Below are 27,164 nucleotides of genomic sequence, written 5' to 3' on the forward strand. Positions count from 1 at the left end.
AAAGTACAAATCTATTTTCTCCCAGTTTCTACGGGTCAGGATCCTGGGTGTAGCCTGACTGGGTCTTCTGGCTCAGGGTCCCCCACAAACTGTCATTAACATGTCAGCTGGGCTGTGTTCTCATATGAAGACTCAACCGGGGAAGAATCCACTCCCATGCTCCTTTGTGGGGTAAGATTCATGCAGTTCTTTGAGGACTATTGGACCGAGGGTCTCTGTTCCTCATGAGCTGTTGGCTTCTCCATGGGACAGTTCAACACGTGGCGGCTGCTTCCACCAGGGCAAACAAGCCAAGAAGAGCCAGAGAAAGAGTGTGAATAAGACAGAAGTCACTAATCTAATCTCAAAGTGACATCCTCCCCTTTTTTTGGTCATGTTCTTTTGATCAAAAGCAAGCTGCTAAGTCCAGCCCACCCTCAGGGGGATGGGGTGGGGGTACTAAGGCTGTGTAAGTACGGGGGTGGGAGGGCGTGGGATCATGGAGAGTCCTGTCAGAAGCTTCACGATCACACAGTTACCACTACACAATTATTAAGTGTCAACATTAATAGGGTGTTTTGCTTTGCGATTTTTCAAAAGAATAAAATCGATCCTTTTTTTTTTTTTTAAGATTTTATTTATGTATTTGAAAGAGGCAGAGAGCACAAGTGGGAGGAGAGTCAGACGGAGAGGGAGAAGCAGACTCCCCACCAAGCAGGGAGGCTGACCCGGGGCTCCTTCCCAGGACCCTGAGATCTTGACCTGATCCAAAGTTAGAGACCTAACTGATGGAGACACCCAATCATCCCTAAAATTGATCTGGTTCTTAGTCTGCTCTGAGCTTACTAGCAGACCAGCTTGCTGGGTGACCCAACAAAAGTCACTCACCCTCTCTGGGCCTTGGTTTCTTTATCCATAAAGTGAAGGGATTGGATTAGCTGATCCCAAAGACCCCTTCCGGCTCTGACTTGCTACTTCTATGTTTTCCTTATTCCAAAGATACTTCCTGCTTAGGCCTAGGGACTAAGCATCCACTGAATGCGACATAACATTTCACTTTTTCATATTATGAGATTCACAAAAATCTTAAAGACACTGCAATGAAATCAGATATTTTGGATAAAAAGAAGATCACTAGGAAAAGGAACACAAACCTGAATGCCCCAGGGGCTACTGGAGAAGCCAGAACTGCTCTTTAGAATTGGTCCAAAGGCCTGTTTTGTGGAGCAAAGACTGAGGTCCCAGCAGCGTGGCTCCTGATCTCAGCTCTCCTATGTTGGCCAAGCTGGTTCCTTTCCCTGGAGCTTGAAAGACCAGCTATTAAAATGCACACAGTCCTCCTTTCAGGGAGGCAAACAGCCACCAGGACAAGGGGCTTGGGGCAAGGCCTCCTACAGCCAGAGGCCTGCTGGGGGATCCCAGGGAAGCACTGGGTGGTGCAGAGCAGGGACAAGGTAGAAGGAAGAGGGTGCAAAGGGCAAGAGGAGCTCAGGGCCCCCAGGCTGTTCAAGAAAGTTCTTTGACGCACTGGCATTGAAAGTGACCTGGGCTTTTCCAAGAGGGCAGAGTCAGCAGGGGTCCAGAAGGCAGGCCAGGGAGGATGGGGCATGGCGGCAGGGGGGCTTGCTGAGTACCAGAGAGGACTGGAAAGAGCATGGAGGGCCCTCTGGTCAGGGACTGGACAGATGGTCACAAGCTTCCCTGTAGACTGTGTGTTATCTGAGATGACCAAATGTGTTTCTTTGTCTACAGGGCTAAGCTTGGAATTTACATATCCCAGAGCAAGAGTCGATGGAGCTGGGCCACCGAGCAGGTAGGACAGGCTGACCAGGGACCAGAGCTTCTGGATGGGTGCCCTGTGGGCAGCAGGGAACAGGCCCTTCTCCTCCTCCCTCAGTCATGTCTGGGCCTCTAGACCCACTGCGGGGCCCTGACTTCCTCTGCATTCTATTTGAAGACAGAAATCAAAGGGAGGGGAATATTGCTGCCCACTTTCCCCCACATCCAGCCAGAGACTGTGGCCCCAGTGCTGTGTCCCTCTGTGGGACTCAGAGGGGAAGTGTGCACCCAGAGGACAGGGGTGAGGGAGAACCTGGTGGGGGCCGGGGCTGGCTGGCGGGGAGTGGGGGGGTGGGGTAGAAGGTGCATGTCGGTCCTGAGTGAGCCCGGCCCAGGGAGTGGTGTGGCCCAAGGAGGGATGAAGGGAGTGTTCTGGGCACAGGGAATAGTGTGGGCAAAAGTCTGGAAGTGAGAGGACTGGTGCTTGGGTGCAGGCTAGGGAATATGGCTGGAAGGCAGGAGAGGCAGCTGGGCCTGATCCCCAAGGTGGGGGCTCTGCTTTCAATGCAGGGGTGACTGGGTCAGGTCAGCTCTGACAGGGGCCCCACAGTGAGTGGCCATCCAGTGAGACTGGAGGGGAAATGGCTGCTGGAAGCTGTCTCCAACAACCCAAGGACCCAGGCTTGTTAAACCCTCGGATCCCAGCCTCTCCCAAGGAGGTTCGGATGCAGGCGCCGGGAGGGGCACAAGGACCTGCAAATGTAATGGATGGGGGATTTGGGGGGGGCGGATTCTGATTAAGAGCCAAGCCCGGAAAACTGACCACAGACCATTTGAACCTCACACTAGCAAGTGAAGCTAGATTCGCTTTGCCCTTTTTCCTGCCAAAGGGATGGGGCAGAGCTGCAATGAGGTTCCTGAGCCGCCAGGCCACACTCATTCATTCAACAAACCCTGAGCTCCAAGAGGACAGGGGTTGGCCCTTTAGTTCCCTTTCATGTCCCCAGTGCTGGGCACAGCACCTGACGTAGGTGCTCCCTCAGTGTGTGATTTAGGTCAGTATCAGCCTTCGAAGCCAGGACCCGGCCAGTGAAGCGCTCATCACCCCGGAGGGTGGGCAGGGGGAGCAGGGAATTCTGCTATAACGTGCTCATGGATGAGGCAGTCGGGAGCACGGCCTGGGAGAAACCGGGAGCTCTCTTGCTGGAGTCCTGAGCCCCACATCCTGTGGGACCCCAGGGAAAGCCCCTCACTGTGCTGGGCCACAGGGCCCCCAGAAGCAGGTGGAGGGACCATGGCGGAGCTGGCGGATGCTGAGTGTGCAAAGTGTGTTTCATGCCTGCTCCCCTCTACCCTCCCCATCCTGGAAGCCTCGGGTGTGCCCAGAGGCTCCCGTTTGCTTGGCTGCCTGCTTGCTGGGGCAGCACCAGGACTGGAAGGACAGGAGGCTTTTTGGTCAGCTGAACAGGTTTTTCCCTCTGCCTTTTGTGTCGACGACAAAGGAGGAAGAATGAAAGGGCGTCTGATTTCACCGGTTGGGGGAGAGGGGAAAGCGAGGAGGGAAGGAAAGGAGGAGGCAGGCGGGCTTGGATATCAGCTTTCTCTGTCTCCAGGGCCCCTGGGAAGGGTTTTTCTGCAGATCCCCACCGCCACTTGGTGACGGCAGTGCAGGGTCTGGTGAGAGGGAACTAAAACCCCAAAGGCCAGCAAGACCTGCTGCTTTTCAGCAGCCTGTTCTGAAAAGGCAGCCTGGGGCAATAAGAATGCTCAACAGTGGGACTGCTGCTGAGCCCTGCCCTTTGAAAGGGAAGTCCAGTCTGTGTCTGCTGCAAGAAAGAGAGAGAGAGAATGAGAGCACAGCCAGGGGAAGGACAGAGAGGCAGACTCCCCGCTGAGCAGGGAGACCAACACGGGACTCGATCCCAGGACCCCAGATGCGAAGGCAGATGCCCAACAGACTGAGCCACCCAGGCACCTCAGTGGGATGCTTTTTAACAGCAAGTTACAAAGCAATCCATAGAATCCAATCTCATCTAGAAACAAAAGCAGAGCAAAACCATGAACCCTTCAAGAGGCCAGGAGGAACCATCTAGAACATTTTGGAGGGCAGCTCACTAAATGTGTTTAGAGCTGTCGCCTGGGATTGAAGATGGGGGAGCAGGGGGTGAGGCCAAGGCTGTGTGTGGGGTGGGGGTAGGGGGTGGGGGTGGGGGAAGGGCTCCTCTTCTGTATTTCGCTCAGAAAATATCAGAAAGAATAAGTAAGGAAAAATTTATACACCCCCGGGTATGATCACAAGTTACATGTTACATAAATTGAGTCTCCTGAGGCTGGTTGTCAGATACATTGCTACTTATGGGATTTAGTCACCACAAAGAGAAAACCTTTTGGGTTAGACAAAGGGTCACCCACTGTCAGAGGCCGCCTGATGTCAGAGGTGTGATCATGAAAAGGAATGGCGTCTTACCCTGACGAGGCACAATGTTCCTCTGGGTCCACCCCCGCCAGTGGCCACCCCCCACTCCCAGCTGGCTGACGGCTTCCACCCGGAGCTCCAATGCACAGGGCTGACTGGTGGGCGCTGAGGGGGATCCAGGATCCACTCACCCGTGGACCCGCTTCAGTGAGACCGCCACCCGCCACCTCCCATCCTGGAGGGGACACGAGGAGGTCTGGAGCCCACAGGGACGGAGAAAGGGAAAGCCCAGGATCGTGAGAGGGGTGTGGAGTCCTCGGCCAGGCCAGCGTGGTGTGGTGTCAGGGAGGACTTCCTGACAAGATGGCATTAGGAGGAGCTGAAGAGGGTAGGATTTTGTCTCATGGAGAAGGAAGGGTGTGCCCTCAGGTAGCAGAACCAGCCTGGGCAGACATGGGAGGTGGCCACACGGGTGGGGAGAAGGAACAGCCAGTTTGGTGGGAGCCAGGGTTGGGTAAAGAGAGGGGGGAGGCCTGCAGGCTGGGAGCAAGAGCCCTCTGGGGCTGGGAGTCGGGGCCAGAAGGGGAGACCTGTGGAGGTGTGGGAGCGGGGAAGTGGCTGGGGTGATGCCACCCGAATAGTGACAATAGCAGAGGGAAGTGGGGGCTGGGCGGCAGCTCTGAAGGCCGAGCAAAGACCCCGCCATCCAGCTCCGTGACTTGGCCAAAAGCCAAGATGCCGTCTGCCAGCTCCCACAGCTGTGGTTTCCTTCGCTGGGTGGCTGGAGGGTTCAAAGAGGGGAAGGGAAACGAATCAAATGGAGCTAGGTCCGCTAAGGCTCAGAGACATCAAGGTCACACAGCTAGACCTCAAGGTTGCCGCTCCTATTGTCTAAAACAATGTGGGATGATCCCGACTGCTGGGAGGCTTGGCGGACTGAGCTACCTTGTTCCTCTGTGTCTCCTGGTTTCTCACCTGTGCTTCTGGATCCCGTGACTTCTCTCCGTCCCCGTCTCTTTGATGCAGGCTGGCTGGGTCCGAGGACCCAGAGGGGTTCCTCCAGGACCAGCCAAGAGGGTCTTTGGCTTTGCACAGTATAGAAGTCAAGTGCATGCCAAGAGGAAGTGAGAGCAGAGTTTACTGAAGACAGAGAGAGAGAGCGCAGATACAGAGTGTCTGGGAGGCTCAGAAAGGAAAGGAGAGTGAGTCCTGTCTCTGTACAGGGCCTGGGGTTTGTACTCAGGACGGTGGTCCAGTGCCTGTCTTCTCAGGCATCCAGGAACAAAGATGCATGTTTAGGTTTCCCCCTAAGTCATTTACACCTGGAGTCAGGGGTCTTAGTGAGTTGGTGGTCTTGGAAAATGTTCACGTCACTCCTTAGATACTATCTATTGTGTTGGAAGACTCAAAAAAAAAATCATTAAATCTTTGACTTTTATGAGGACGACATGCACTGTCTGTTCTGTAAGGCCCATCTGGGTGTGTGGGGCAGGGGAGTGGGGGGATGGAGGGGGGCCCAGGTCCTAGCAAGAGTAGAGGCAGCAAAAGGAGCAGAGAAAGCAGTTTCTCGTGGGCTCCCTTGTTTCCCTCACCTTCTTTTGCTGCTCTGGGGCTCTGGGGCTGTCTCTTCCTCCTCCCCACCCCCATCACTGTCTCCCTTCCCACCCCCCACTGTGCACTTGTCTGTCTCCCTCCTTCCTTTTCTGCCCCTGTTCAGGTACAACCACTTTGCCCAGGGCCCATGTGAATAGCAAGGAAGACCAGCAGGACACGGAACCCTGGAGAGCTGCCCCCAGCCCTTTGGATACCTCCAAGTTCAAGTACCAGGCCCCAGTCTCCCCACAGCAGACCCTGTACCAGGGAGGCAGCCCCCTAAGGCAGGTCCACCCGGAGGAGGTCCGGACTCCACCCCCATCGGTCATCAGCAGCGACCGTCTGTCCCCGGGGATGGACCCACAGCGTGGGTCCCCAAGGAAGGGAAGCTACAGACCCTCCTCGAAGGAGAGCAGGGCTTCCTTCCGAGAGGGGGCTCAGCCGAACCAGGGGCTGAAGGAAGGCCCCAACAAAGGAGCCCAGGGCCCGAGAAGCAGCATCATTCCTGACAACATTCGTCACAAGTTTGGGAGCAACATGGTGGATGACCTTGTCTCGGAGGAGCAGGTATCTGTGCTGGCATGGGGGCTGGGAGCAGAAGGAGGGTTATACATGGAGGCTTACGGGGACCCCCCCGGCCCAAGGAGCCTGCTCTTGAGCACAGAGCTCTACAATAGTATCATTAGAGAGGAGCATTGACTATGCACTTGCTAGGTGCCAGGGAGAGCAAGTCTTCACAGAAAAAGATTCATTTGATCTTCCCCGTGAGGAAGGTATTTTTTTTTTTAAAAGATTTTGTTTATTTATTTGTCAGAGAGAGTGAGCACAGGCAGACAGAGAGGCAGGCAGAGGCAGAAGGAGAAGCAGGCTCCCCTGCTGAGCAAGGAGCCCGATGTGGGACTCGATCCCAGGAGCCTGGGATCATGACCTGAGCCGAAGGCAGCCGCTTAACCAACTGAGCTACCCAGGCGTCCCGAGGAAGGTATTATTAACATCACCCTATGGATAAGGAGCCCAAGGCTTAGAGGGGTTCAGTGAATTAAACTCATCTAGTTCTATGGGATAAGGATCCAAGCTGGGCCAACATATTCTGGGGGCCTGGCCCTTACTGACTTTCCAGTTATAAGTTTGCTCTTGGATTAGATGCTTTTTACTTGAGCAAGTCTCCTAAAGGAGACGTTGTTGATTGGGGATCAGAAGACTTGGGTTTGAATCCTGGCTCTGCCCCCTGGATGCTGGGTGACTTTGGGTAATTCACGTCCCCTCTCTGAGCTCTTGTCTCCATCTCTGTAAATGAGGCCGTAGGACTAGATCAGGCTGACAAATCGATGGCATGCATATCTCAGCTTTCCTAGACTGTGTGCATGGCAGACATCACTAGTCAATGCCGGCATCTTTCCCCCCCACCTGATGCGTGATTCCACAGAGTTACTACTGATCACCTGAAAGTTGAGATAAAATTCCTATTTCTGCTCAAACGCTAGGAGGTCTTCCTGCTCTGGCATTTTGAGACATTCTGTCAAAGTCATCATCTCAACTCCCACAGTGACTATGTTGTACACTAGGCCAGGCCCGAGATAGAGCTCCTCTTTGAACATACGGTACAACAAAGGTTCAGAGAGGGGACGTGATCAGCTTGGGGTCACCCTGAGCAAGTGGAATTTCCAGGGATCACAAAGGCTGTGGGCAGGGTCCCCCTCAACGTTGTCATCTTAAGGTGTGGTGACCACACCCACCTGCTGATCTGGGAGGCCACCATCCTGAATGTCCTGTCCTACTTGGAAGATCTTATCCCAGTTTGAGCCTGGATCTGTGGTCACTTTCTCCCCCTGCCCTCTCAGCTTTGGCAGCTGTCATTTCTCTCTCTGGCCTGTGCTGTCCTGGGCTTGAATCGAGAGATCTGTTTTTTCTTTATTTTATTTTATTTTTTTAAATTTTATTTATTGATTTGACAGAGAGAGACACAGCTAGAGAGGAACACAAGCAGGGGGAGTGGGAGAGGGAGAAGCAGGCTTCCTGCTGAGCAGAGAGCCTGATGCAGAGCTCGATCCCGGGACCTGGGGATCATGACCTGAGCCAAAGGCAGATGCTTAATGACTGAGCCACCCAGGCGCCCCGAGATTTGGTTTTTCTATCTAGCTTTGACACATCACAGGTGTCCCTGAGCCAGTGACTATCAGAGCATCCAGTTCTGCCCTCATCCCCATTTTACAAGTAGGGAAACTGAGGCCCAGAGAGGCCCAGAGACTTGCCCAATGTTAGCCGCTGCGTTATCGTAGAACTGGGACTTGAACCCTGGTTTCCCGGCTCCTAGGCCTGGGCTCAGTCACTCTGAGCCTCCCAGGTCCCTCGTTGGTACAGGAAGGAGTAGGCCCCAGTGAAATCTCAGGGGCCCAGAGCTGACCTGGGGGATGACTCTGTTCTAGAGGCAAGCGGGGCTCTGCGGTTCACCAGCTATGGCCACACGTGCATCCTGCCCCAAGGCCCAGCTTCCTCATTTATAAAATGGCAGGGGTAATATTACCTTATGAGGACCTCTTCTGATGGTATACAGTAGGCACTCAAAGCGGGGAGGAGGTTCTATGATGGTTACCCTTCTCAGTGCCTGTGTGGGAGGTGGGGTGGTGTGAGGGGTGGAGGGTCTTCAGCTCTCCCAGCTCCCCAGCCCCGGGCCTGGCTCAAGGCCGCAGGGTAGGGGTGGGGTAGGGGGTGGTGAGGGCGGGTGAAAGGGAGGAAGAGTTGGAGGGGAGATAGGGGGCTGATCCTGCTTCTCTCTCCCTTGTCTCTTCTCCCTGGTTGGCTGCGCAGGCTCGAAGGGCCATCAGTGAGGTCTTGGAGGGCCAGCAGAGGGCAAACTCATGGCCCAGCAGGACCCAGAGCCCCGTGGCAATCACCTCCATCTTCTCAGACTACTACAACCTGGGCTACAACATGCGATCAAACCTGTTTCAAGGTCAGGCCAAAGGGCAAGGGTGGGGGCTGTCAGCACCTGCGGTCCCTAAACCATACCTTCCTGGACCCTGTGGGGTCTAAGACCCAAGACACATTCCTGGGGACATGGGACACTCATTGTGTGGCCACCAGGGGCCCTCTCTGGGCCCTGTGCCTTGTGCCAGGAATGTCCAGGCCCTGGGCAAATCTGTTCCCACTGTGCAGATGATCGATCCCAGCTAGCAAATGACTCCTCACTCCCCAGGTACCTCCGGTGTCCTAGTCTGCCAGAGGGAGGCCCGGGCACCCCTGACCTGGGTGTCTCTGGTCACAGTGACAGTATCAGTCTTCCTAGGTTCAAAGTTCAGCTCTCCCTCTTCCTGGGTGTGCCCTCGGGCAGGATCCTTCACCTCTCAGGGCCTCGGTCACCTTCCTGGCACTGTGGGGATAGTAATGACGGTGCGGCCCTCACTGGGTCATTGACAGGACTCTGAAATGCCACTTGAAGGCACTTGGCTTGGGGTTTGAAACAAGCAGCCGGCAGGCCATTGTTTCCCCTTCCCGGAGCCGTACTGGCACGGCCTGGGGAGAAGGGAGGGTTGGAGCTTCGGACGTCAGTGTACAGCGTTTCCTGAGGGTCAGCCGTCATCCTGTTTCTTCGTGGCTATTAGCTCCATTTCACGGGCTCATTGGAAACAGTTTGCTCAAGACCTCTAGGTACCAGGAAGTTTATCAGAGCTCAAATCCGTTTTTCTCCCGCCTCCAAAGCCCCAGCGTCTTTCCTCGGCTTCGGGTCACCTCCCCAGCTATGACCCCGTTCCCAAAGTGGTTTACCGGCCTGCTCAGCTGGAGGTCCACAGCCCCCTCCCAGGGACTTCTCTCGGTCCCCACGTTCAAGTCTCCCCTCACTGCCAAACATGACGTTCTTCTGGTCCCCTTCTTTCTTCCCTCCGTCCCACCAGGCCCTCTCCCGTGACCCCAAGCCCTGGCAGACTTCCTCACTGGGCTCAGATCCCCGTCACCCAAGGAACCAGACAGCCACGGGAAGCCTTTCTGGTTCTTTCTTTGAGCCTGGAGAAGGGGAGGTGCTGGAGGAGGGAGAGAGAAGACAGCTCAGATTGTCTTTTGTTCTGGGCCTCGGGGTTCCTGCCTTCCACTTGCCTCCGTAATAATTATCACCCGAGGGTGCGCACAGCCTTGTACGGTAACATCTACCCAAACATAAAAGAATTATCTCAAAGTCATCTGTGCACGGTTTGCCAGTCTGAGAAACACAACCTTGGCCGCTGGGCCCGGGGTGGTGCTGGAACCAGCGCAAACCGGCTTGCACCCACCTGCTCACAAGAACCCATTGTTAAATTTGCCCTGATGATGGGCATGGCATTGGTCACGGTAGCATTTATACCCCAGACATTGACAAGCACCGTGAATTCGGGCTTCATTCAGCCTTAACGTTGCTGGGCTTCACCCGGGCCCCTCTCTTGTTTCCACTCACCCCCTCAGCCGTGCCTTTGCTGATCCAGGCTGTGGCTGAACCAGAGAGAAAATCAGACAGGAGATGGGCTCAGTGGGGAAGGTGGCAGAAAGTCTCTTTGCTTGGTGGGGTGGGGAAGCCAGGGGAGGGTCTCAAGCGGGAGAAGGGCATTGTTGGTGAAAAGACCCATTCTAGTTGCCGTAGGGTATAGCTGTGGGGGGGCTGGGGTAGAAACGGGGAGGACAGTGAGGAGTGGACTGCAAAGATGCAGGTGGGAGAGATGATGGTGGCTTGTCTAGGCAGCAGGGCGGGGGCCCTGTGCAACTCTGGAGGCATCATTGGGCAATATGGCGGCCCAGGGGAGTAATGGCGCAGTAGGATTCTGGGTATTTGTGTAAGCTGGATGACAGAATACACTAGTAAATGGGTTTGGGGTGTATGAGAGAGGAATTAAGGTTGATTTCAAGGTTTTTGACTGAAAGCCAGGGAGGATGGAGTTGCTCTTTCCGTGCGAGAAGGTTCCAGGGAGAGTGGGTTAAAGAAATCCGATCCCACATTGAGTCACAAAGAAAATCTTTTATATAGTCTTCTAAAGTATTTAGTTTTGCTTTTCACATTTAAGCCTTTAATCCACACAGAGTCGATTTCTGTTGTCAGTGAGAAGCAGGGATTCCTGTTTAATTCCTCCTTTATGTGGATTACCGATGATCTCAGAACCTCTTTTACTGGATAGTTTCAGCCCTTCCCCCAGGGACCCACAGTGGGATCACTGGTGTTCACCCAGTTCGCACATGCACAGGGGACAGTTTCCAGGCTCTCCCTTCTGCCCATTGGTCGACTATTATGCTTTTAGGGACCAAGTAGGAGAAGTAGTCTGGTGTCTGGTTGGGCAGATATCCGCCCGCCTGTCCACCACCACCACCACCGGCTAATGTTTGACTGTTTGAGGTCCCTGACTCTTCCACATTTTTATCTTTTATTTATTTGAGAGAGAGAGAGAGAGAGGCAGACTTCCTGCTGAGCAGGAAGCTGGAGGCAGGGCTGGGTCCCAGGACCCAGAGATCATGACCTGAGCAGAAGGCAGACACTTACCCGACTGAGCCACCCAGGCGCCCCCCTTCCATAGAGATTTTAGAACTGCTTGCCAATTTCTACAAAACAAAACAAAAACCCTGTTGAGATTTTAATTGGAAGTCTGTTGAATCTACAGCTCAAATGAGGGGCAATGGTCGGCTTTATGATAAGGAATTTTGCAATCCACAGATATGATGGGTAGACCCATTAATTTAAATCTTCCTTCAGTATCTATAAATTACATTTTATCATTTTTTTTCTATAAGGACTGTGCAGTTTTTCTTTGTTAGGTTTCTTTCTTTAATTTTTTGTCTAATTTTAGTGAACATACAGTGAAATATTGGTGTCAGGAGTAGAATTCAGTGTATTGTCACTTACATAGCCCAGCCAGTGCTCATCACAAGTACCCTCTTTAATACCCATCACCCATCTACTCATCCTGCACACCCCTCCCTCCACCAATCTTTAGTTTACTCTCTATCGTTGAGTCTCTTATTTTTTGTTTCTCCCCACCTTTCCCCCCTTCCCATGTGTTCATCTGTCTTGTTTCTTAAAATCCATACATGAATGAAATTACATGGTATCTGTCTTTCTCTGACTGACCTATTTTGCTTAGCCCTCTAGCTCCATCCACATCACTGCAAATGGCAGGATTTCATTCTTTTTGGTGGCTGAGTAATATTCCATTATATACACACCACATCTTCTTTACCCATTCATCAGTCAATGGACATTTGGGCTCCCCCCATAATCTGGCTATTGTTGATAATGCTGCTATAAACATTGGGGTGCATGTACCCCTTCAAATCTGTATTTTTTGCATTCTTTGGGTAAATACCTGGTAGTGCATTTGTTAGGTTGTAGGTTAGTTCTATTACTAGTTTTTTGAGGAAACTCCAACACCTGGTGTCTCTTTTATTGTTAATTTTAGCCACTCTGACATAGTAAGGTGATATCCCATCCTGGTTTTGACTTGTATTTCCCTCATGCTGACCGACGTTGAGCATCTTTTCATGTGTCTATTAGCCATCTGATGTCTTCTTTAGAAAAGTGTCTATTCATGTCTTCTGCCCATTTCTTAACTGGGTTATTTGGTTTTGGAGTGTTGAGTTTGATAAGTTCTTATAGATTTAGGATACTAACCCTTTATCAGACATGTCGTTTGGGAATATTTTCTCCCATTCTGTAGGCTGCCTTATAGTCTTGCTGATTATTTCCTCTACTGTGCAAAAACTTTTTATCTTGATGGAAGTCCCAGTAGTTCATTTTTGCTTTTGTTTCCATTGCCTCCGGTGATATCAGTAAGAGGTTGCTACAGCTGAGGTCAAAGAGGTTGTTGCCTGAATTTTCCTCTAGTATTCTGATGGTTTTCATTCTCACATTTAGGTCTTTCATCCATTTAGAATTAATTTTTGTGTATAGTGTAAGTAAGTGGTCCAGTTTCATTCCTCTGCACGTTGCTGTCCAGGTTTCCCACCACCATCTGTTGAAGAGACTATCTTTTTTCCATTGGACATTCTTTGCTACTTTGTTGAAGGTTACTTGACCATACAGTTTTGGGACCATTTCTGGGTTCTCTATTCTGTTCCATTGGTTCATGTGTCTGATTTTGTGCCAGTACCACACTGTCTTGATGACTACAGCTTTGTAATAGAGGTTGAGGTCCAGAATTGTGATGTTTCCAGTTTTATTTTTCTTTTTTGGAATTGTCTTAGCTATTCAGGGTCTTTTATCATTCCATGTAAATTTAAAGATTGTTTGGTCTAGCTCTGTGAAAAATGTTGGTGGTATTTTGATAGGGATTTCATTAAATGTGTAGATTGCTTTGGGTAGGATAGATGTTTTAACAATGTTCTTCCAACCCATGAGCATGGAATGCTTTTCCATTTCTTCGTACCCTCTTTAGTTTCATAAGTGTTTTGTAGTTTTCAGAGTACAGATCTTTTACCTCTTTAGTTAGGTTTATTCTAGGTATCTTATTGTTTTTGTGCAATTGCAAATGGGATCCATTCCTTGATTTCTTTTTCTGCTGCTTCATTACTGGTATATAGAAATGCAACAGATGTAAGCACATTGATTTTATATACTGTGACTTTGCCGAATTCTTGAACTAGTTCTGGCAATTTTTTTGTGGACTCCTTCGGCTTTTCTACAGAGTATCATGTTGCCTACAAATAGCGAAAGTTTGACTTCTTCCTTGCTGATTTGGATGTCTTCTATTTCTTTTTGTTGTCTGATTGCTGAAGCTAAGACTTCCAGTACTAGGTTAAATGGTAATGGTGAGAATGGATATTCTGTCTTGTTCCTGACTATAGGGGAAAGGCCCTCAGTTTTTTCCCATTGAGAATAATATTAGCTTTAGGTCTTTTGTATATGGCCTTTATGATGTTGAGGTATGTTCCATCTATGCCTACTTTGTTGAGTTGTCTAGGGTGTTTTTTTTAAATATTTATTTATTTATTTGACAGAGATCACAAGTAGGCAGAGAGGCTGACTGAGGGTGGGTGGAAGCAGGCTCCCTGCTGAGCAGCGAGCTGGATGTGGGGCTCGATCCCAGGATCCTAAGATCATGACCTGAGCTGGAGCAGAGACTTAACCCATTGAGCCACCCAGGTTCCCTGAGTTGTTGAGGGTCTTTATCAAGACTGGATGCTGTATTTTGTCAAATGCTTTTTCTGCACCTATTGACAGGGTCATATGGTTCTTATCATTTTTCTCTTATTAATGTGGTGTATCTCGTTGATTGATTTGTGAATATTGAACCAACCCTGCAGCTCAGGAATAAATCCCACTTGATCGTCATGAATAATTATTTCAACATCCTGTTGAATTCAATTTGCTAGTATTTTACTGAGAATTTTGCGTCCATGTTCATCAAGGATATTAGTCTGTAATTCTATTTTTAGTGGAGTCTGTCTAGTTTTGGAATCAAGATAATGCCGGCTTTGTAGAAGAGTTTGGAAGTTTTCCTTCCATTTCTATTTTTTGGAACAGTTTGAGAAGAAGAACTCTTCTTTAAATGTCTGGCAGAATTCCCCTGGGAAGCTATCTGGCCCAGGACTTTTGCTTGTTGGGAGATTTTTGATCACTGATTCAATTTCTTTGGTGGTATAGGTTTGTTCAAATTTTCTGCTTCTTCTTGTTTTAGTTTTGGCAGTTTGGAAGTTTCTAAGAATTTGTCCATTTCTTCCAGATTACCCAGTTTGTTGACATATAATTTTTCATAGTATTCTCTTGTAATTGTTCATATTTCTGAGGCATTGGTTGTGATCTTTCTTCTTTCATTCATAATTTTGTCTATTTGGGTACTTTCTCTTTTCTTTTTGATGAGTCCGGCTAGGGGTTTATCAATTTTATTAATTCTTTCAAAGAACCAGCTTCTAGTTTCATTGATCAGTTCTACTGTTTTGTTGTTTCTATATCCTTTATTTCTGCCCTAATCCCCTCTTCTATTGATTTTAGGTTTTATTTGCGGTTCCTTTTCTAGCTCCCTTAGGTGTAAGGTTGTGTATTTGAGAAACTTCTTTCTTCTTCTTCTTCTTCTTCTTCTTCTTCTTCTTCTTCTTCTTCTTCTTCTTCTTCTTCTTCTTCTTTTTGAGACTTTTCTTTCTTTTTGAGGAAGGCCTGTATTACACTATACTACCCTCTTAGGACTTCCTTTGCTGCATCCCAAAGGTTTTGGAGTGTCGTGTTTTCATTTTCATGTGCTTCCATGTATTTTCTTTGTGTTCTTTACTTTCCTAGTTAACACGTTCATTCTTTAGTAGGCTATTTTTTAACCTCCATGTATTTTAATTTTTTCTTGTGGTTGACTTCAAGTTTCATAGCATTGTCTGAAAATATGCATAGTATGAACTCAATCTTTTTGTAGTTGTTGAGGGTGGATTTGTGACCCAGTATGAGATCTATTCTGGAGAACGTTCCATGTGCACTCAAAAAGAATGTGTGCTCTGCTGTTTTAGGATGAAATGTTCTGAATATATCTGTTAAGTCCATCTGGTCCAGGGTGTCATTCCTTGTTGATTTCCTTGTTGATTTTCTGCTTAGATGATCTGTCCATTGCTGTAAGTGGGGCTTAAGGTCCCCTAATATTATTGTATGATTATCAAAGAGTTTCATTATGTTTATTATTAATTGATTTATATATTTGGATGCTCCCAAGTTTGGGGCATAAATATTTACAATTGTTAAATCTTCTTGATGGATAGACCCATTAACTATGATGTAATGTCCTTTTTCATCTCTTGCTACAGTCTTTGTTTTAAAATCTAGTTTGTAGGGCACCCGGATGGCTCAGTTGGTTAAGTGTCCGACTCTTGGTTTCAGTGCAAGTCATGATCTCAGAGTCATGAGATCAACCCCTGCATCAGGCTACACACTCAGTGTGGAGTCTGCTTAAGATTCTCTCCCTTCCTCCCACATATACTCGCTCTCTAAAATAAATTAAAAAAAATAAAATCTAGTTTGTCTGATATAAGTGTGGCTACTCTGGCTTTCTTTTGATGTCCATTAGCATGATGGATGGTTCTCCAAAGATTCACTTTCAATCTGCAGGTGTCTTTAGGTCCTAAATGAGTCCCTTGTAGGCAGCATATACATGGATCTTGTTTTTTTAACCCATTCTAATACTCTGTGTCTTTTGATTGGAGCATTTATTCCATTTACATTCAGAGTAACTATTGAAAGATATGAATTTAGTGCCATTATGTTAGCTGTAGGGTTGGTGGTTTTGATGATGTTCCCTGGTCCTTTCTAGTCTTTGTTGCTTTTGGTCTTTTTTTCTCCATTCAAAGAGTCCCCCTTAAAATTTCTTGCAGGGTGGCTTAAAGGTCACGAACTCCTTTAGTTATTATTTGTCTGGGAAACTCTTTTTCTTTTCTTTTTTTTTTAATTCTTTTTTTAAAAGATTTTATTTATTTATTTGACAGACAGAGATCACAAGTAGGCAGAGAAGCAGGCAGAGAGAGAGGAGGAAGCAGGCTCCCTGCTGAGCAGAGAGCCTGATGTGGGGCTCGATCCCAGAACCCTGGGATCATGACCTGAGCTGAAGGCATAGGCTTTAACCCACTGAGCCACCCAGGTGCCCCTGGGAAACACTTTTTCTCTACTTCTATTCTGAATGACAGCCTTGCTGGATAAAGAATTCTTGGCTGCGTATCTTCCCATTCAGCACTTTGAATATATCTTACCTCTGCCTTCTGACCTGAGAAGTTTCTGTGGACAGATCTGTTGTGACCCTGATCTGTCTTTCCTTGTAGGTTAAGGATTTTTTTTCCCCTAACTGCTTTCAGGATTCCTCCCTTGTCTGTGTATTTTGTGAATTTGATTATGATATGCCTTGGCAGTGGTCAACTTTTGTTGAATTTAATGGGAGTTTTCTGTGCTTCTTGGATTTTAATGTCTGTGTCCATCCCCTGATTAGGAAAGTTTTCAACTCTAATTTGTTAGAATAAACCTTCTGCCCCTTTTTCTCTCTCTCCATCTTCTGCAACTCTTATGATATGAATGTTATTACATTTTAATAAGTCACTGATTTCCCTAAGTCTGACTTCGTGGTCCATTACCTTTCTTTTCCTCTTCTTTTCAGCTTCATTATTTTCCATAATTTCATCTTCTATATCATTGACTCATTTGTCTGACTCATTCGTCTGCTTCATCCATCCTCGTTTTTATGGCATCCATAAAATGCATCTCGGTTATAGCATTTTTAACTTCAGCCTGACTGTATTTTAGTTCCTTTATCTCTGCAGTAGGGATTCTCTAGTGTCTTCTACAATTTTTTCAAGCCTGACTAATATCCTTATAATCATTGTTTTAAATTCTGGTTCAGGCATCTTACTTATATCTGCATTAAATCCCTGCCCATGAGTCCTACTTCCTATTCTTTTTTCAAGGGGGTTAATTTCTCCATCTTGTCATTTTGTCCAGAAAAGAAAAGGAGAAAAACAACAACAACAACAACAAAACAAAGAAGCAAAAAACCCCCTAGATCCTAGGTGTGTTATGGTGTGCTTGTTAAAAGAATCTAGATCCAAAAATAAAATAAAATAAAATAAAATCACTAACAATTTTAAAAAATAATAAAATTCAAAAAGAAATTGAAAAAATAAGAAAGCAAATGAAAAAATAATAATAAAAAATAAAGAATAAAAATAAAAAGGCAGCTAGATCCTCTTTCCCCCTAGAGCTGAAGCTTTGCAGCCGGCTATCAGCAGTTGACTTGGTGCAGGCGAGTTGTTTGTGCCTGTCTTCTGGGGGAGGGGCCCGCGGACTCAGGCTTGTTTCGGAGGAAGTGCGACTCGGGAGCCCAGGGCTCAATGTAAACAGTTCCAATATCCACCAGGTGGCGCTGTTTGGCTCCCTGAAGGCTTTGAGCCCTCAAGGTGGGATGGGATGAATATGTCCCCCAGCTCGCTAGTCCCGGAGCTGAAACTTTGCATCCTTGTCCTTCACGGAGCCCTCACCGAAGAGCGGCCAATCACTCTTGGCTCCCCAGTTTGCATCAGAACTCTGTGTTCATCCTGCTTTTGTCTGAGCTGTTTCATGTCAAGCAAGAGATGGGTTTCAGAACTCCAAATTTTAGGGACTCCTGCAGAGCAGACCCTCAATGGTCCCCAGGGGCCCTCATGGGCCTTTGCCATTTGCTGGCCCATCCCAGGAAAGCCTTTGCAGGACCGCACAGCGCTGCAACTTTATGGCAACATGGAGCAGAAGGGCAGAGTCTAGACCGCTGCTCCCTGGCTTCCTGCTCCGGTGCCCGGGATCAGTACAGCGCTTAGGCACCACTCATTCTTCCTGTGACCCCAGGGATCCCCAGACCACCCTGTCACTGCTGGGACTCCGCCCCACATCACCGCCTGAGCCCCTTTAAGCCAGGCATGTCCCCCACAGTAGCGGACCTCTGAAAGTTCCGACTGATACTACTTTGCGGTAGCCTCGTCGGGGGGTGGGGGGTGGAGGGTGGAGGGTGGGGGGGCTCCCCGCTCACCGCAGAGTCTTCAGCTTGTCTCCTCCCAGTCAACTCTCCTACCTTCCAAAGCGCGGTCGCTTTTCTACTTGTAGACTTGCAGTTTCTGTTCTCAAGACTTCGGATTGACTTCTTGGGAGCTCGGAATGATTGGGTGACCGTCGAGCAGTGTTGGAGGGAGGAGCTAAGCTTAGGGTCCCCCTACTCTTCGGCGGTCTTAAACTCCTCTGTTGGTTTTGTTTGTTTTTTGTTTTTTTGGTTTTTTGCTGCTGCTTACAAATGGTATCTTTTTTACAATGACATTTTAATGATTTTTTTCCCTTTGATCTGTTGATGTGGTAAATTTATATTAGCCGATTTTCTAATAACACCAAATTTATCAACCTGCATGTAAACAAGTGTAGATGCATTCTCTTTTTAAATTGTGAAAACCGCTGGGGTGCCTGGGTGCTGCAATCCGTTGAGCCTTTGGCTCTTGGTTTCAGCTCAGGGTTATGAGATAGAGCCTGGTGTCAGGCTCCACGCTCAGTGCAGAGTCTGCTTGAGATTTTCTCTCCCTCTCCCTCTACCCCTCCCAGTCATGCTCGCTCTCTCTCTAAAATAAATGAAAATCTGAAAAAAAATTAATTGTGAAAACTATCATCCATGTAGAAGAGTATGTATAATCTATGTGTGCAGTTTATTTATTTTTTTTTTAAGATTTTTGTATTTTGAGAGCATGCATGCACAAGTGGAGAGAGGGGCAGAAGGAGAGCAAGGGAGAGAATCTCAAGCAGACTGACCACTGAGCTTGGAGCCCCATGTGGGACTCGATCTCATGACCGGAACCAAAGTCAAGAGTTGGATGCTCAACGGAATGAGCCACCCAGGTGTCCCCAACTACGTGTGCTATTTAAAGCATAATAGTAATAGCTGCCTCTCCTGCCACCTGCCAGGTTCAGGTCAGGTTTCACATCCCCTCAGGCACTTCTTCTGCTGCAGTACCTGCCTTTTGCTGACAGTTCCTCTGCTTGCCTTTATAGTGGGAGCCCCTACATGTGAACCCCTAAGCAATGTTAAATAGACCAATCTGGGTGGACCTCACAGAGAAGGTGACATTTGAGTGAAGACCTATAGGAGGGGAGCAGGGCAGCCAATGGACTGCTGGGGAAGAGTGGTCAGGCAGAGGGACCATGACCATGCTGGGTACACTGGCTCTTCCTGGGCTTTTTACTGGGAGCCATTGTAGAGTTTCATACGTTTCAAAGGATCCATCTGGCTGTTATGTTGTGAGGCTGGACAGAAGAACACAGTGGGCATGATTAGTAGCAGGGAGACCAGATGAAGGTAGGATTTTCATGTAAATGGCTCTAGGCTGGTCCTCTCTCTACCAGTCCACACCTGGGCTTTGGAACACCTTTGTACTTTGTAGTAGGAGGGCAGACCTGTGCATTCACTCTGCCCTGCCATCTTGGGCCAGTGCCTTTTGCTCCAAGCCTTGGCACCTACCCAAAATCTTGGGCTCTACATCAAGCTCCCAGGTAATCCTACTGTGGACCCTCTAATTAGATTTAACATAAGAGGTGGGTCCCATCTTGGCTTTAGTGGTGGGGAGCAATGACTCCGCCAAAGAAGTCCTCTCAGAAATATCCTAGCCAGTTTCCCAAATCAGACTATCTCATACCTCAATGCTGGTGAATCCTTCATCAGATTTTTAGAAGCCTACTTGGAATTTCCATGGAGAAATCTAGAGGAGTGGGCTTCATAGCTTGCTTTCTGATCTCTGTTATGCTTGGGCTTTCACTCCAAGTTCCTTTTCTTTTCTTTTTTCTTTCCTTATTTAAATTCTAGTTAGTTAACATATAGTATAGTATTAGTTTCAAGGGTAAATTTAGTGATTCATCAGTTGCATAGAATACCCAGTGCTCATCACATCATGTGCCCTCCTGAATGCTCATCACCCAGTTACCCCATCACCACCACCCCCTTCCTTCCAGCAACCCTCAGTTTGTTTCCTAGAGTTCGGCATCGCTTATGGTTTGTCTTCCTCTCAATTTTCATCTTATTTTATTTTTCCTTCCCTTCCCCTGTATTCATCTGTTTTGTTCTTACATTCCACATATGAATGAAATCACATGGTATTTGTTTTTCTCTGACTTATTTCACTTAGCATACTACCCTCTAGGTCCATCCATGTCATTGCAAATGGCAAGATTTCATCCTTTTTGATGGCTGAGTAATACTCCCTTGGATAAACACCTTTTTAAAAAAGATTTTATTTTTAAGTAATCTCTACACCCAACATGGGGCTCGAACTCACAGCCCGGAGATCAAGAGTCGCACATTCTACTGACGAGCCAGCCGCGTGCCCCCTCAGTCTAAATTTCTTTCCTTCTTCCTTCCTTCCTTCCTTTCTTCCTTCTTTCTCTTTCTTTCTTTCTTTCTTTCTTTCTTTCTTTCTTTCTTTCTTTTTAAGATTTTATTTGAGAGAGAGAGCAAGCACAAGCAAGGGGAGGGGCAGAGGAAGAAGCAGACTCCCTGCCAAGTAGGGAGCCTAACATAGGGCATGATCCCAGGACCCCGGCATAATGACCTGAGCCGAAGGCAAATGTTTAACCAACTGAGCTACGCAGGTGCCCCTCAAATTTCTAACTTGACATTCTGTCATCTAAGTATTTAAAGCCATAAATGCCAAACAATGGAAATTGCTCTAAAACAGTGGATTTCTAGCTGGATGGTGTTTGCATTAGTGAAAGTGGTTTGTCATGGTTTCTCTCCTTTGAAATTGCTAGAGACTTGCTTTATAGCCCAGCGGACAATTTTTGTAGATATTCAATATGTATTTGAAAATAATCTCTTGCATTTGGAGTTCTGTGTTTGTCTAATAGAGCAGGCTTGTTAAGTATTCTTATGCACTGGGGTTATGGACATTGGGGATGGTATGTGCTATGGTGAGTGTTGTGAAGTGTGTAAACCTGGCGATTCACAGACCTGTACCCCTGGGGCTAATAATACAATTTTTTAAAAAAGTATTCCTATGCACGTCTTCTAAGGTCTTGTTAATTTTCTTTGCTTGATCTATTAATTACTAAAGATGTATCTTTAGATCTTTCCCGATGACAGCAGCTTTGTCAATTTCTCCTTGTAGCTCTGGCAATTTTGCTTTATCTATTTTAAGCCATTTACATTTAATAATAAGATTATTCTAATGCAGCAAGTTCAGAACTATTACATCGCCTGAATGAATTACAGTGGTTTTTATTTATCTTTATTTTTATTTTTATTTTATTTATCTTTTTTAATTTATTTATCTTTTTACTTTTTTTATCTCGCAATGCTTTTGCCTTACAGTCTATTTGCCCAATATCAATAAAATGTGACCAGATTGCTTTTGGTCAGTATGGGCTTGGCACATCTTTTTCTATACTTTCATGTTTATCCTTTCTCTGCGTCCTTTTGTTTTAAGTATGCTTTACATACCGTATATTTAGAAAATATCTTCTGTAGCCTGATCATGTGCTTTTCTTCAATAGGGCTTAGTCTATTTATATTTTCACTAATCCCCCTGATATGTCTGGAATTACTTCTATGACTTTATTTTGTGTTTTCTGTTGGTGCTGCTTTTTTTCTCCTTTCTTGTTTTGCATTTGAGTGAAGTTTCTTTCTTTCTTTCTTTTCCAATTCGTGTCTTTAATCTCCCTATTTTTTAGTGGTTACCTTTGACATCTTTACACACATAGCTAATACATTCTAAAGTTGAACAAGATATTTAGGCTTTCCTGAATAATGTGAGGACACTAACAAGCTTAAGCTTTATTCTCTCTGCCACCATCTCAGCTTACATGTTATTGTTTTACAGAATTTTAATTCTACAGCAGCAAACTTATTTAAGCTATGGATTCTGGGGACACAGGGTCTGGCTTTGGGCCCTCGATCTTTCACTTACCAGCTGTGTGACTTTAGACAAGTGACTTAACCTATCTGTGTTTCCATGACTTCAACAGTTAGAGGGGGATAATAATCATACTTCTCAGGGTTGTTGAGAAGTTTCCATGAGTAAGTTCTATCAGGCTCCGAGAATGTGTTTGGTGCATAGTAAATCTTCAAAGGTGGTTAGAGATCGTCATTATTTTGCCCTGTAAATTATAACCCACGTATATTATGCATAATTTATGTATATGCATATGTATTGATGTAAATATACATCAACGTATGGCCACTTTAAAGATTTCTTTGTTTCTGGTATTTTAAGTTTTACTTGGATGTACCTAGCTAAAGAATTCTTTTTACATATGCTGATTAAGAAGCTGATTCTTGAATCTGAGAATTCATATATTACACCAATTCTGGAAAAATTCCCACTATGATTATCTTTTCAAATACCGCCTCCCTGGTTTCTCCAGTCTCACCTTCAGAACTCCACTTACACATGTATCAGAACTTCATCTTAGCGTTTTCATATTTTCTGCATTTTTTTCCCTCCTCTGCACTGCATTCTGGTTAATTTCTTCTTTTTTTTCCTTTAGCAGGCTCCACGCCCAGTGTGTAGCCCAGTGAAGGCCTTGAACTCATGACCCTGAGATCAAGACCTGAGCTGAGATCAAGAATCGGATGTTTAATCAGCCACCCAGGTGTCCCCCCCAACCCCCAGCTAGTTACTTTAGCTATATCTTCCATGTGACCACCTTTTTCTTAGTTGTACCTAATCTGCTATTTTCCTTGTCTCCTAAACTTGCTTTTAAACATTCCGATGCCAATTTTCAAACTTAAAAGAAGAGAGAATAATTTAATGACTACTATGTTGCATTTGTAACCCAGCTTCAGCAATGGCCAGTCTCATTCTATCTTTTCTCCCACCCACCCATCTGCCCACCCCGCATTATTTCAAAGTAAATCCCAGACCTCTTATCATCCAGTGAACTTATTTTCCAATTATTGTAAGTTTTGTTTCGGAAAGCCCATTTGCTTTTACTAATCTGTTCTTTCTGGGTAATTATTTCTTCTTCTTCTTCTTCTTTAAGATTTTATTGATTTATTTGACAGAGATCGCAAGTAGGCAGAGAGGCAGGCAGAGGGAGAGAGGGAGAAGCAGGCTCCATGTTGAGCAGAGAGCCCGATGCAGGGCTCGATCCCAGGACCCTGAGATCATGACCTGAGCTGAAGGCAGCGGCTTAACCGACCGAACCACCCAGGCGTTCCTGGGTAACTTCTTATTCTTTACTGATATTTTTATTCTCTCTCTCGTGACTTCAAACACTAAATACACTTATATTCCGTAACCGATCATTTGAATCCTTGCTCTCTTTTGGGATTTGGTTCTCTGATATTTCTGCTGACTCCTGACCTTGATAGCTTATTTCTTTGTGTGTGTGTATTAACTGTACACATAGAAATACATTTTCTTTTTTGAATTTAAATTTTAGTTAACACACAATGCAATAGAGAATTAAATTTTCTTTTTTTTAAAAAAAGATTTTATTTAATTGACAGGAAGAGACAAATAGCGAGAGAGCAAGAGCAGGCAGGAGAGGTAGAAGCAGGTTCTCCGCTGAGCAGGGAACCCAAGGTGGAGCTTGATACCAGGACCCTGAGATCACGACCTGAGCGGAAGACAGACTCTTAACTGACTGAGCCACCCAGGTGTCCCTAGAAATAAATTTTCTGAAAATAAAAGATATTATTTGTCCCGTGCCAGATGCTCCAACAAATTTCCAGTAACGTAATCTTCCCAGTCTTGCAAGAAAATTTTATTCCTTTGAATAGATGAAGAGACCAAAGCTCTGAGAGGTTAAATACTTGCCTGAGGCCACCCTGTTTACAAATGCCGGAGCTGGTGTTTGAACCGAAGCCCACCTCCCCACAGCCCTGCCCTCCCACAAGCCACCATCCCTAGGGGAAACTGACACCCAGGTATCAATCCTTGAGTGTCTGACCTCCGTTGATGTGGGGTTTCTGGGGATTTCTTCACGGGGTTCCACAGGGGCCCCTGAGGAGACGAAGAGCCTCATGAAGGCCTCCTACACCCCTGAGGTGATTGAGAAATCAGTGAGGGACATAGAGCACTGGCATGGCAGGAAGACGGATGATCTAGGTACGTGTGGGTGCTGGGCTGTGGGAGACGGGTGCTCCCCTACCCGGGCTGAGTGTGTTGGCCCCAAGGTGCAGAGAGAAAGCAGAGCAGCAGGTAGAGCTCTGGGCTGGGCCTGGGAGAGACATGGGTCACCACTGGGAACCAGACACTGCAGAAGTCCTCTGGGTGATCTGGAATGGCTCCTTCCCTGCTCTCTGCAGGACGGTGGCACCAGAAAAACGCGATGAATATGAACTTACAGAAAGCCCTGGATGAGAAATTTGGAGAAAAGGGCAAAAGCAAGAGCTCGAAGTCCTAGATACGACTGGGAGGAGTCACCCTCCACTCAGAGAGCGCTAAGAATAAAGAAAAACACACATCGGAATGTTCTCCTCTTCTCGTTGCCTCCCTTCCTGTTGGGGTGGGGGTGGATGTGCGGTGCTGGAAGGACCAGCTGGGGGAGGAGAGAAGCCCCAAGAGCCCCAACCCTCCCCAGATCTTCCTCCTAGACCTACACCCCTTCCCTCACAATCCCAGGACAGGATGTGGGAGCTGAGCGCTGCTTGGCTGCTCCCTCACGTCCTGTGGGAGGGGTCTCACGGTGGAGCTTACCTTGCATGATCTCCCTAGCCGAACCCCAGTTACATCCGGACATAATTCCCCCCCCCCACCGCCCCACCCCGCCCCGGGAGCCCGTGGACTTCAGAGGAATCAGGCACACACCCCCCCGCCCCCCATACAAGAGTGGGTTTGATTGGTCTCGGGGTAATTCTCGTCTCTCTCCCAGTGCACACAAACTGATTGGCTCAGAAATGGGCGTATGACTCAATTTGGGCCAATGTCTTGCAAGGAGAGGTGTGGGTGTGTGGAGGCTACTGGGAAATTCTTTTCTCCGCTGGGGGAGCTGGGAAGCATCCTTCTCTCCTGTTGTGTTGCGTGAGGATGACGCAGTGAAGACCACTCCTGGCGGAAAATCTGGGACCGGAAGAATCGCAGATGCTGGGGCACAATCTGGGTTCTCCTTGACCTCACTGAGCCGATCCATCCACCTGGCCAGAAGCCACCACCTCTGGACTTCGTATAATGCAAGCTTGGGCAACTTTACACTGTTGAAAGATAGTCATCGTTAGCCAGGCAAGGTTCCTAGTAACAACAGGGGAGACATCTGGGAATTGGGTTCCCAGGGAGGAGTCCCCCAGAGATGGGGTTCCTGTTTTTAGACCCTCACATCTACCAGCTAATCTTGAAGGGCTTTACCTGGTGAGTCTCCAAGCCAGCAGCACACCCCACCCCTTAGGTCACTGACATGTGTCCTCCAAACAAGTCCCACCCATGAGGTTATTATCCCTTATGTTCCAAACTGCCCTTGAACCTAGAGGCTTGAAACAACAGTGATCATTTATTTGCTGGTGATGATGCAATTTGGCTCAGTGTGGCTCATTTCCGCCCCATGTGGCATCTGCTCTGAGAGGGACTGCTGCCCTCCCACGTCTGGTACCCAGTGGGGATGAGTACCGTAGCCGGGGACTGCCTGGGCATCACTCCCTTCCCCCGTGACTAGCTTGGGCTTCTTCTTGACATGGTGATCGCATCCCAAGAAGCAGCTTTCCAAAGGGACAAGGCTCTAGTGTGGAAGAGCTTATCACACCTTGCACTGGCTTGCTAATGTCTCTGTGGCCAAAGGGACATATGATCCAGCCCAGACTCATAGCAAGAGACTGCACCAGAGTATTACTATAGGCAGGACAAGTTCAAGTTCAATAATAGTCTAGCACAGTGACCATCATGCTTTGGAAAAACTGAAAGCAGATTGCTGTCAGGAAGAGGGGAATCACAAAAGGGAGAGACTTCTTTAAGATAGGATTGGAGCAGGGCGCAGCTGGGGGAAGTGAGTTCGGACTCATTTAATATTGATTGGGTACCTAATTACATGCGAGGTGCTGAGTTCAGCTCAACCTCTTTACTGGGTTCGTAATTTCTACAAGCACTGTTCTTGGGCTGGGAAACTAGACTTCACTTTTACTGAGTAGCTACTATCCACTCATCAAAATTTACAGCTGAAAAAAGACCCCATCCTGAGTGTTGTAGCAATAACAGACCTCATACTTTTCTGACCTAGAAATTATAATATGCCGGGTGCCTATGATTAAATGCCAAATGCTTTACACACCAATCTTCTTTCTCCCCAACACCAGTCCTCAGAGCTTATATCTTTCTGAAGATGGGAAAACCAAGACTTGAAGAAACAAAGTAAATGCCCAAACTCATGCCATTAGGAAGTTGGGATCGGAAGTCCAGAAATTTCTGACCAAAGCCATTTTCTACTCCACCAGACAGTCATACTGTTCTGTTAACAAATGGATACTGAGGGGCACAAACACTCAGCCCTGTCAGGCACCGTGAAGGACAGGGATGTGAATCCAATACAGTCCTTGTCCTCAAGGACCTTCCAGTGTGCAGAGGACTTATGTGTGCAGAAGACTGGTGTTGGGGCTCATCTGTCCATCAGACCAACACATACTGTGCTTTCCACCCTCTGACCAGCACTGCCCAATGGACTGGGAGCTGAGAGGTGCACAGCACAAGGCATATCCTCAAGGAGCCCAGAGTCTGGTAGAGAGACAGATACATCCCTATACGGATGCTCAGAGGTTTTGCATGTGCAATGAGAAGTTCATCCAAGACAGAGAAAGCACAAAGGCAAACCTGGGATGGTCTGGGGCTGGTGGTCATGGAGGCCTTCATGGAGGAGGTAGCTCTTGAGTCTTGACATATCAATAGGTACATTCAGGTGGACTGGAAGGGGCACAGCATTTGAGACAGGACACAATGTGAATAAAAAGCCAGCACGGCATACTTCCCCTCCCATACAGCCCAGGGCTCTTGTTAAGCTTGGAGGGTA

At 47.4% G+C, this 27,164-nt stretch overlaps 1 protein-coding gene across 1 annotated transcript; it reads left to right on the forward strand.

Annotated features, from left to right (window-relative positions):
* Window positions 1–1,770: 1,770 nt before the first annotated feature.
* Window positions 1,771–24,581, forward strand: CIMIP4 (ciliary microtubule inner protein 4; the record flags this gene model as incomplete). Its single annotated transcript, XM_080810194.1, has 5 exons — window positions 1,771–1,792; window positions 5,892–6,334; window positions 8,576–8,720; window positions 24,173–24,283; window positions 24,484–24,581. 5 exons carry the CDS (start codon window positions 1,771–1,773, stop codon window positions 24,579–24,581), a joined length of 819 nt encoding a protein of 272 aa, XP_080666320.1.
* Between the last annotated feature and the right edge of the window lie 2,583 nt (window positions 24,582–27,164).

Source organism: Martes martes (genome assembly GCF_963455335.1).
Source record: "Martes martes genome assembly, chromosome: 8".
Taxonomy (NCBI): Eukaryota; Metazoa; Chordata; class Mammalia; order Carnivora; family Mustelidae; genus Martes; species Martes martes.